The 12,398-nt window shown below is 36.5% G+C and overlaps 1 protein-coding gene across 1 annotated transcript in view; it reads right to left on the bottom strand.

The window, feature by feature from the left end:
• ptprt (protein tyrosine phosphatase receptor type T) overlaps nucleotides 1-12,398 on the bottom strand; it is a 317,310-nt gene that overhangs the window by 107,799 nt on the left and 197,113 nt on the right. Inside the window, exons 15-16 of the mRNA XM_085353386.1 lie at nucleotides 10,256-10,292; nucleotides 8,194-8,250 (exon numbers count right to left, since the gene is read on the bottom strand). Coding sequence (XP_085209512.1) covers nucleotides 8,194-8,250; nucleotides 10,256-10,292 — 94 coding nt within the window. The remainder of the gene's footprint in view (nucleotides 1-8,193; nucleotides 8,251-10,255; nucleotides 10,293-12,398) is intronic.

Genomic DNA, 12,398 nt, shown 5'->3' on the forward strand with positions numbered 1-12,398 from the left:
TGGTGAGGAGATGTTCTTTTAAAAACCCCGAATGCCTTCAATGACAACATATTCTCAGTCTTTATAGCTCAATCATTGACAGTCTACCTGTCGTGTAGCTGTATCATCTTTGAAGAAAAAAAAAGAAGAATGCATCAGTTATTCTCTGACAATTTATTGCTAAAAAGATTTCTTTGTGTAAGTTTAATAACACATTATTATGTTCTGCTTTTTGAACACTTTGAGTTTTCAAAACTTGTACCCCATATCGGCAGATCTGTTTTATGAAGAAAAAAAATGAAGAGATTTTGAAGGTCTTATAAATACAACATGTCAAGACTGAATTGTGTTCGATCTACACCAGTGTTAGCATGCTAACCCCTAGTACATCATGTGTAATACCGCCCCCACTCCAAGATGCAACTCAGAGTTACAATACTGGGGTGGTTTATGCAACAAGCTAATACTGCTGACATAAACAACAGTTATTTAGGAAATTAAAGCATCTTGGGCAAAGAATAACATGCCCTTCCAGAGACAATAGTGTCCCCCTAAAAAGAAAGACAATTTTTTTATATTCCTTTCTTTTTGTTTTTGCTTCCTCTTAACATTTTTAATCTTATATACTAGATTTTTGACTTTTTTCTTCCTAGAGAAACAGAAAAATCATAAAGGCACAAAATGCAAAGTGTAATTTTAAAAGACATGGACCTGTGATTATTTTTACACTTGTGCCACCCCAAGCAATCACTGTACAGAGGATAGTGGTTCTAAAAAGAAAAGGTGCTTTTCCAGATATTGGAAAGGTGCTTTTAAGAACTAAGGGACTTTGCAAGGACGTTTTACTTGAAATTGCTTTTAGTAATAATACAATGTAGTAATTTTTTAACGTTTTTAAATCTTTGTTGGGATCGTTCAATATTTTGGAAGTGTTTGTTATATTCACTATGTTGCATATGGCAATAATAAAGAAAACACAAACAACATAATGTTGTGGATTTCAGGATATTCATTGTACTGTTAACGAATGAACTGTGAAATCTTACTTACTCTTTTATATCGAATGAACAACATCAGAAAATAGTGTTCATGGTACACTATCGAATAGCTTATAGCCCTGTAAACAGCAAAGGCTTAAGAGTTCAAGGTTCAACTTTTCTGTGTCTGTCAAGCACGTTATAGTTAAACCAAAGTCTTGAGCGATCATGCAAGAGACGAGTTCACACATTTCCCTGTAGTCTGTGCCCTGGTAATCACCCCACAGGTGTATCAAACCTCAATTTCCCCCCTGAGTGATCCACAATATGTATCACCTGACACATTTCAGTGTGACCCCATTTGTTCACACTTCACCAGCCCATGTGATGATTGGGTTCAACAGTTCATGATGTAACAGGAGAGGACCCCATCTGGTGATGAGTTCAGCTCCATTTAACATTGTGATTGGCCAGTTTGGGAGCCAATCAGGCACACTTAAACAGAGTTCTGACCAGGGCATAGAAGAAGTGATCTAATGTGACTTTGTCCATTACATGAGGGTAAAAGTTGAGATGAAGCAAATTGGAACAGCAAAATAAGACTAATTTCCAACTGGTGCAAATACAATATGGAGCAGACTATGGCCTCATTTATTTCTGTATTGTCAGTTTAAGGTAACAGGTGGCCTGTAAGTACATAAAATAGATGCATCCATCTTGCTTTCTTGCCACAGGTACTGGCAGGTGGTGTAGGTATTATTTTCTTGGCAGATACCAGGTTGCTAAAAAAGAGAGTTGGAACAGTGAAGAGCTTTGCATCGTGTCATAGTGTGTGAATGTCCTCATCTTTTCACAAACTGTAACTTTCTATTAATGAGTATCCTAAAATGTGCACTACCTCAAAAAAGAAACAAAAGAAAGAAAGAAATCTGGAAATTCTCACATATACTTATGTCTGCAACCTGAATATTTACAACATTAAATCACTCATCTGTGGTCTCATAGAGAATGGACTGAATTGAGCCTACATGGCGATGGCCACAGTAATTTTTTGTTATTATTATGTAATGTTAACTCAACAGAAAGACATGGAATATCAGAAAGAAAGATCCAACTGTTCTACCAGTAGCTGGATGGCTGTCTAGGTGCCTGAATTCACACCACCTAGTTTTCACAATAATAGGTTGTCAGGACTATACTGTAAGGTTTGGAAAGGGGTTACTGTGGTAACACTAACACAAAGCATAAATACTTTAGATCGTGTATATAGGGTAAATTGCTGCAAAAGTGATATATCTTAAAAGCTATTGGAAACAACAAACCTTTTAATTGGAAGAACATTCAATTAGAAAAGAAGAATGAACTGAACATTTTGGTGCAACTGTGCACCAAAATGTTGAAGTACTGGAAAAATATGATTCAATGTTTTCCTCAACAGAAGCTATGCTAAAATATATAAACTATAGTGCAGAACTAAATATACGCACCTATACTGTCAAATACTGTCAGAAATTCCTAAAAATATCTACAGGGTGAGAATTACTTCACAAAAACTTTAAATATGAACTTGAGCGAAAATAAATAATTGGCTCGGGATAAAATATAAAAAAATAAAAGGATGTCATGGAATATTTTAATTTATAAAAGTTGACTTCTGTATTAACGCAGAATGGAGTAAAGTCAGAAAACATTAAAGGGAACCGCTTCAATGTTTGCCACTGTAATTGTGACAACACTGGGTTGGTGATGATACTGATTACTTCCAAAAGGCATTAATCCCTTGAATATCTTGTGTTCCTGAATGCACATAGGATGTGTAAGTGTGCACACGTGCAACTGGGTATAATGTTTTTTGAGGGTGTTTTTTTCCCCCCATTTATACCATTTCTCCCCTTTTTTTATTTCCCCTACTTGGAGAACATGATAAAATTATCAGGGAGGAATTACGAGTAAAACCTGAGATATTAAAAACATAATCTCATCCAAATGGAGAGAAGATTGATTCTCCTAGCTTCCAACGCACTCCTGCACCCCTGAATGGCATATTAAATGGTTCTTTTCAGCGTGGATGTGTGTATGTGTGTCAGGTGCAGATCACTGTTTGAAGGTGGGTGTATTTTGTGTGTCTTCACAAATGTACTTTTCTTTGTGTGTTTGAGTGGCATGGATCACTGTGCATGTGCACTGAGTTTGACTTACTTGTTCACGTTATAGGATATCGGTTGTCTAACACGCTTAAATGGAAAGTTGAACAGAGTATAATGGGAATTTGCTGCAATATTTTTGTTTGATTAAAAAAAATATATATAGGTGATGCAGGGTGTTACAGTATGTAGGCTTTACTGGTGCATGTATAAATGCAAAAATATCTTAAATGACCTGAAGGTTTAGTTTTCCGGTACTGTTTTGTCAGCAGCTGCAGGGCTTATCCTCTGTGGATTAGTGTTACCATGGCTGAGTACGTTTAACAGGATTACTAATCTGAACTATGCTACCACAGCGCTCCATGTCAGTGTTTGCATGTATACTTTTAAATCTGCCTTTTGCTGCGTTTCTGAACATTTAGGTCCATGTTTGTGTATATGTAACTATATCTGCATATGTAACAAGTTACCTCTGCGTGAATGGATCTACCTGCATTACTTTGGAAATGTGTCTCTGTCCAGTTTTGTGTATGTATATACTGAATGTATCTGTGGCCCAATGGTACCTCGGTTAAGATAGCTGTCTCTGTGAACATTAACAATGGTAGTGATTGGCCATTAGCTCTGTCTTACAGACACACACACACATACGCCAGTTTCCACTGATGTTAAATAAAGCAGGATACTGTTTACTAAATACTTAAATCACGTTCTGAGTGATTGTATGCATGTGTGTATTTCTGGACTTATGATTTATGACATCTTTATGAGACAGGTCATGTGCTCTATGTACGATTTATTGTGGTTCTATATTGTAACGGTTTACACATTTGATTGACAAGTGAAAGGTTGCAAGTTTGATTCCAGCTGTAGACAAGCGTAAAACTGCCAAATCAAACATGTGGTGCTACTTGCTGTGGTGGCCAGCTGAAGTATCACCACATGTTTGATTTGGCAGAATAGAAGATAATACATCTTCTAGTAATAGAAGACATTAGATTAATGTGTGCCAAGGTAAAGGCTGAAGTGATTTTCATGTCAGATGCAGTTGCTGAAATCTTACAGGTACAAAGAAAAAAAAAATTCTTTCAAGAACCTGATCCTTCAAGCTTGTTAAAAGAAAACAAATTAAATTAGAATTTTAAAAAAGTGATAAATCACGTAACACTAGCTCATTCTCAGTGACTTGCAAAGCAATAAAGCAAAAATTGAGAAAAAAAACTTTTTTCTTTTTTTTTTAAATTGATCTACGTGTCACAGAGTGAAATAACTATTTCATCCCCTATGACCCAGTCAGAATTCTGGCTCCTATGTGCCTATGTGTCACACAGATAGCAAACCAGTCAATCTGTCACTCTTACTCCTGATCTCAACTCCTTATTTGTATAAATCACACCAATATTTTTCTTCCATTCAAACCTCACCTGATCACCATGGGCAAGAACAAAGAGCTGTTTAAGGACATCAGGGGCAAGATTGTAGACATACACGATTATTAATCTTTTATTTAATCTTGGAAAAAATCTCACTGAGAGTAAAAATCTAATTTCCAAAAGAGACCTGGCACAAGGCTAGAATGGCCAACAAGACCATCAGCAAGAAGCTTGGTCTTGGTGTAACTCATCAGAAATGGAAAAACTATAAAATGACCATCAGCTGCCCTTGGTCTGCAGCTCTATGGAAGATCTTGCAGTTCTCGGCATTGCGTATTTTGTTCTCCCTTCCTTTCCACTCTGTTCCTCTCTCTACTTTTACTGTCTCCCTCCCCTGATGCTGATGACATCTTTCCAAAGAGCCTTCTAAGATTTATGCAGGGGCAGGTGAAAACTCACTGGAGCAGGTGGAAAATTCAAGCCAGAGACAGAAGGGCGGATTTAGCATAATACAACAATTCACAACAATGTCTTTCTGGTGAAGAGGTAAGCAAGTACACCTGTCCGCATGCACAATGCTACAGTAAGAAGAGGGAAAAAATCTTTAGAGTCAGTCTCTGACTTTTGTCATGTCTCTTTCTCAGTGTTTCATGTTCCTCCAGGCCTTTTTTTTTCTTGACAAAAAAAGTCCACTATCCACCCACCCCATTTTTTGTTTCTGCCAGGTCTAAATGCAGTTGAAGCCTGCACGCTCACTGTGCAGCCTGAAAAGAACTTCATCCATTCCTTATGGTATTGTGCCATAAATGTCACATCATCCCTAGATACTTACCTACAAATGCTCCTTATGAGAGTTTTTTTTAAACATTCTGACTCAATGTGTTGCAAATTCAGACAGAAAACTGACTGACGAAGCAGCAACAAGTAAGCACTTGGCAATGATGGAAAAACAGCAGCAGTTACAAATAAAAGTATGTTTGTTTGTCTGAGGTAGTTGGGTTCAACGACAAGTATAATTCAGACACGACTCCCTCAAAATGTTACTTTTACAGTGTTCTCATGCACACCCATATCACACAAACACATGCACACACATACTCAGATAGCAAGCCACATGTTGCGTCAGTATTGCACAGTGTCTGTGTGAGTTACAACACGACTCTGAACACCACCAATTATAATCGACCTCAGGACTAATGGGAATGGGAATTAAAACTGACATATAATACCAATGTGTGAATGACAAGGGGTGGGTTTGATGCTCCTATGAGCCATGGTAGCTGAGAACATGCTGGGCATTCAAACCCTGCCAGTGTAAAAGTCCCACCTAGCAATGTATACCTTCTGGTTTATTTTGCCCTCGGTAAGCAAAAACGTATGATTTGGAAATTAATTTCTATTTTACAAAAAAAAAAGAGAAAAAACAAAAACAACAGTGTTTTGGCTAAGAGAAAGCTTTTTTCAAATTGCAGGCTGTCTTTTAGTTCTGCATTACTAATATGTGACGTGAATGATGCAATCCACAACCATGTCTGAGAGACATGCATGCACAGAGTAGCAATGGTATTTATCTGCTTCACGTGGTGGGCTGCATATGAAGTCAGGGAATTATTTATTTTATTTATTTAACTGATTTGTTCTCAGCCATATTGACAGTTTATCACAGTGGTCTCTTATGTATTTGCCAAAGCAACTGAACAAATACAGCTTTAAGTGAGAGTTTATTTGTACACATGAAGAGAGACTGCAGAGTATTCTTTCTGGAAGACGCAAGTAAGTAATTTCAAGTATGTTATATTATTACTACTTAAAAAAAGGTTTGTGAGTATAAGGATTATAATAAGTGGACAAATTTTACGTTCCATATAGACTCAGCTTTAGATAAATAAGTCGAGTCGTTTAGCATTTCTCAAGCAGGATAGATTAATAAAGTGTGACTTCTACTAAGTGGAGTACAAAGAAAGAGAAAAAGCTGCATTTTATGCACCACTTTTTCAGTTTAGGATGTCTGCCTAAATGGTCCTCTGAATATGATATTAAATATAATACATGAATTGCTACATTGCAAAAGTAAGTTCCGTTTTAAAACGATGTGGTTTTTAATGTACCCAGAGATCTTCTGCATTCATATAAATATAATCAGTTTTTATTCAATTGAGAGTTTTATTTGTTTATAGTTTCAGACTTGTGCATGATATGCATAATTCTTTCTGCGAGAGCTTGCAAACTGAATTTCCCCCAGGACAATAAGTGTTATGGTATTCTTGTGCAATAAACTCATAGTCTTGACAAATAACTGTGACAGCAGTTTATAATAATGCTTTTTGCTGACTGCTTCCCTGTTGTGTCCACATTGTTAAAGTCAACATTTTGACTGTTGTATCACTCAATGACATTCATATTCTACTGTCACATCTCTGAATTGGAAAAACAAATACTAAGAGGATTAGAATTGCTATGGTTTTGACACAATTTAATAAACAATGTTTAGCTGCTGTGTATTTATTACAGATGGATGATTGGATTTCAAAGAACTGTGCTGGTATTATTATTATTATTATTATTTTGTGTTTGTCATTGAAAATTTACTTAAATATTCCACAGTAACCAGCTCTGTCGATTTAAGGTTGTTCACTGCACTAAACACACTAATAGCAGTAAACAGCTGACAAAACACATTACTGAACTATAATTCTTCCAGTGTCTAATAATAACTAACTAATAGGAGATATCTTCTTTTTCAGAAGTTAATATACAGTAATTGTGTCACATTCAAAGGCTGGATCTCTCACTAAAGAATTACACAAATTTATTCAGCCTTGGTGGCAAAGCTCCAAAACTTGACATGGTTGACAAATTCAGAAATGAATTTCTTTTCTTTCCAAATACAAGGATACAAATCATATGAGACATAAATTAACATAATGGTTCTGCTGAAACCACACCATGCTCTGTTTGGTGGCTTTTGCATATTAATTGATGTTTTGACCACTTAGTTGTTATTATTCAACATTTTTAGTACTCTGCTAGGTGTTTGAGCATGTAGTACAACTGAATTAAGCATCTTCACTGATTTGATATTATACAACAAATGTCATGGACCTATATACGAAGGCTTTAGAATAAGCAAAGAGGTGGATATTGTGGATGAGACAACGGTCAAAGATTATCAAATGAAAATTGTTACCATCCCTTTTTTCAATCAGATAATCATACTTGCAAAAATGGAAACTATACTTTCAGAATAGTATATGCATTGTTAATAAAGTTGGGGGAACAGGGGAAAAAATGTATTTATTCATAGTCTAGTCAGTTTTCTTTTTAATATTAAACTATACTTTATTAAAGAATAAAAGATTAAAAAAAAATCAAAGCCTACAATCAGCGTAATGGTGCAACAGCTGCGCTACTGACCATGCACAAAAGCAGCATGGTTTCACTTAAGTGTGTGTGTGAAAAATGTGTGTGTATGTGTGCATGCAAGACAGAGAGGACGTTCAAGCACAGCCAGCAACGCTTGAAGCAGAGCAGACATGCAAACAAATGTATTAAGATGGTGATGAGAAGGAAAGGTAACGCCAAAAAATTAACAAAGGGAAGAAAAAAGGGAGGGTGTAGGGCAGGGGACAACCAAAATGAAACAGTGTTTGCGTCGTGTTTATGGTTGTACTGTGACATAACATTGGGAAGAAAATATTCTGCCTATAAAGCAATAATCACCTTCGCTTGGGATGACTAGAATGTACGGCGTTGTTATTTGTCCCCTACCTATTACCACTAAGGCCAAGGGTCGCATGTCCCCACCGGAAAGCATGAGAAAGAAAGGGAAGAGAGAAAACAAACAACAACAAAAAAGGAAAAGAAAGAAGAAAAAGTCTAAGAAAAAAAGATGTATAGTTGTCTTTCTTCAATTCATCAAGTTTTAGATCTCCCTGGTTTTCAATTGCACAATCTGTCTTGGAGGAGAGAAACTGCAGTGGTGAGAGATAGCACTAGAACCATGAGATCAATACCACTCAGCTGGGATATGACTGGTCTTATTTCTAGGAAATAACCCTCAATGAGCATCTTGACTGGCCCATTACCAGGAAAAGGCCAGAAAGAGGTGATGCTGGTGAGGATGTTTATTACAAAGTAGTTGTCAGTGAATGCAGATATGGTGTTGGCGGTTATCACTGGAGCTTGTTATGTCTGTTAGCCTGGTTTGAAGGGTTAATAAAAACAGGGGAGTGGGAAATGTAAGACGGAAGAAACAAAGTGATGGTTAAAAGAAAATAAATTATGAACTTTGTGGCATGGGAAAGTTGGTGGAGAGACCAATTTTGGCATCTGACTCTAGTTAATACTTTCCTTTATACAGCATTCTAATACAAATACTGTAAAACTACTAAAAGTTTAATGGTAGAATATTTGTTTTGGAAGAGTAAAACTGAGGCAGGTATGCGGCTCTAGTTGTCCCTCCTTTTGTTCTCAAAAGTCACTTGAGCTATTATTGCTTTGTTACCTTTAAATGCTTAATAGCTCACAATGTGGTAGATTAAGGCCTCACAATTTTATTTTTTGCAGTTCAGAAACAACAGAAAGAAAGCAAGTGATGTCACGTACTTATTGTAAATATGCAATAGTGCATGATAAGTGCACATATATTGGATATTAGGTAATGCAGCAAACATAATCATAATTATTTGCAAAATCAGCCATCTGCATTGCCTCAGAACACCAAATAACAGCATATTAATGATACTTCATGTATAAAAATCTTTTTTTTTTGGATTACATATAATTTCACATACTCAAAATAGATTTGTATTATTTTTAAATATATGAAAGACGGCCACAAAGTTAAAAGCATGTCTTTTTCCAAGCACACATACATGCAGACAGACAGAGCGCAGTGTTTAGACACTGTAGACATCCTACCAGAGTACATCTCACTCAAAAAAGAAAAGAAAAAAATGAAAATGGATTAAAAAAAAAAAGAATGGTAAAAAAGATAAGAATGTTCATAAAAGAGCAATAAATGTTTTATGTAGACAAAAAAATAATAAGAGAGTTAGAGATACAGAAACAGACAAAGGAGATGTGGAAAAATCAAATCAATGCCTGATGCAGATGAAAAACTAAAACAGATAAAGGAGACGAGGTGAGAGAAAAAATCAATAGCAAGCTGAAAAGCTTTTAAAGCATATTGCCTGGCACATAAATGGGTGTATTTGCCAGAGATGAGCAGCAAATAAAAATGGGAGACATGGGGAAAGCAAAACAGAAGAAGATGAAATGGGTTTTGGAGCTAACACTTTAGCCTTCATTCACTGGGTTTAATGAAGGTGGTCAATTGGTATTATAATGGCCCCAATGTTCCACTTTATACCCTTTATACTGCGAATACAATTTGAACATTGAACATTGATGACCAACATGGATGTGGTGTGAGATGCAAAAAGAATAGCATGATGGAGGAAAGTCACAGAAAAGGTGAGTGTGAAAAGGGCTATAAGGATAGAAGAGATGGAGAGAGAATGCTATGCGACAAAATCATGCAAGATAACGTGGATGTGGTATAGGTTTGCCCGGGCTGATGGTTGTGAGTTCACCTTTTCCAGAATAGTGTGCAATCTTCTCATCTTGGCTGATACACTTGTAGCACAACACAATTCTAGGGGGTTGTGTATTCGCACCATTTTTTCTTTAAAATGAACTACTAACAAATTTCAAATTAAAATTACAAATATCTTATCATAATTAATGTGCATGTTGACTATCAATGGAAGGCTGCTCATACCTTTGTTAGCCAAGCGGACACAGTTGATTTTGGTTTCCTGTGGAGAGAGACAGACAGGTTAACTAATTACCTTGTGGTAAAATATACAGTTAATTTTTCAGATACTAGTGTTTTGAATCATGAGGGTAAGGCTTTGTTGAACACATAGGAAAATGGTGGAAAACCCTTTGAAATCTGACTTTTTTCTGAGTATTCTCCAAGGCATAAGTCAAGTTTCGTTTGTTGCAGTATTGAAAAATCATTGGCACTAGCTCTATTCTGTACAGAATGATCAATGGACTGGTTCTTATTTAGCACTTTTATACTATACAACTGAGCACTCAAAGTGCTTTATACAAGGATCAAACCACCCACCTTCCAATTAGTAGACAACCTACTCTACCTCCTGAGCTACACCCACCCCCAAAAACAGAGCAGACAACAATGATTGCAGAGACAGAGACATTAAGTCAGACAAAGCTTGAAAAAGAAAAGCTGAGCTATAGTTGGGCTGTAAACTGGCCTCCAGATACACAGCAACTGTGGTCAAGCTAAAACAACATAAATGCCGCATGTATCAGCCATCCGATGACATTGGCAGGCATTGAGATCAGCTGATGTCCAGAGGCTGCAGTATATCTTGAATTGCAAACTCAGCACCATGTTTTAGAAAACTTTTAGAAAACGTTGAAACAACTGACAAAGAAAAGTGTTAAATCTGAAACAGGAACCAGAAAATCAATCAGGAATCATGCTTTGGAAATTTGTCCACAACAATTTTAAAAAATGTATTTAAATCATAGTTAACAGACTAAAACAAGGTACCCTCTTTAATATATGGGTTGACTGCATACAGTAACCACTTGCCTGACAGTGCATATATTGCATACACCACGTAATCATTGGTCTTAATCATCAGTAAGATCACAAAACCATGCCACTGGCTTCTCATTTTGTCCAAACACACATGATTGATCAATCATACCAGGATCAATATGCTGTACAATTCTTGGTGTTGATTCGAATGGTTTTCCACACATCATATATAAATAAGTGAAAAAAGTACAAAAGTACCTTCATTGGTATTAAACACTCATTTTTCTCAGCATTGTGATGGCCCTAAGCTTTGGCCAGGGCCTACTGTATTTTCCCCTTTGCCCCTCTGTGTTGTCTTCTAGGTTCCTAGTAGGTGGAGTTAATTAGTGTAACTGGGAGCACCTGGCTAGTCTTGCTTGAGCATTTAAGAGTTGTCTGTCTCAGGTTTGACTTTCTTACATCAGTCCTCAGGTTACAGAAGCCTATTGTTGTTGAATATTAAGAACTGGAATAAAGCTGCAGATTAATATTTTGATCTCATAAATGGGTCAACAGACTCACAGAGTCATCAGGGGCAGTCATCATTCCCATAAGATGGGCATAAGTAGAAGAACATCCATTATTTAAGTCTATATGCAGCGGAACTGTGTGCAGTAGTGCTTGCACTGGAGTGGGCAGAGGGTTTGAGAGATAGTAAGATGCTTATATTCAGTGTTTGATACAGTGACAGCCAGTAAGGACTTGGATATGATCTGTGAGATTCTATCAGTTAATTCTTGCTTAAATGAACAGGGCAAAAGTACAACATTGGGTACCAGCACACACAAGAATTAATAGCAATAAAAAGGAAGACAAACAAGGTAGATATTCAAATCAAACCATCCAAGTCAGGGAAAAACAGAGCGGGGAAATAAACTGGCAAAAAAACTGGGATGGTGGAAGTAAAGGGAGTCAGTCATGCATGATACAAAGAAAGGTAGGATAGATAAGGAGCTAGGGCACTAACGAGAAACGTGTGATAATCAGCAGACTTTCAGTTGTACACAGTCGTTTTAATGGGACACTTTTTATTATGGGGAAAAATCCAACTAACTATAGTAATGTGAAACTTGATATTTGTTTGTTTGGCTTGGGCTTGGCCATTTTGGTTTGTTAGGTTTTACACTACAAAACACCACATTAATTAATTAATTGCCTTTTGTAAACTTTTGTCCAAATTATGTCTCTCCCATTATTTGTCATAGCTCTTGAGCCAGATGACAACAGAATGTACTGAAGGAATACTCTTATATGATTCTCCAATGAATTTAAATGTGACCCTATAAAAAATACATACATAGTACAATAT

Source organism: Diplotaxodon limnothrissa, linkage group LG5, assembly GCF_057381915.1.
Source record: "Diplotaxodon limnothrissa isolate DT_005_m linkage group LG5, D_limnothrissa_male_GT1.1, whole genome shotgun sequence".
NCBI lineage: Eukaryota > Metazoa > Chordata > Actinopteri > Cichliformes > Cichlidae > Diplotaxodon > Diplotaxodon limnothrissa.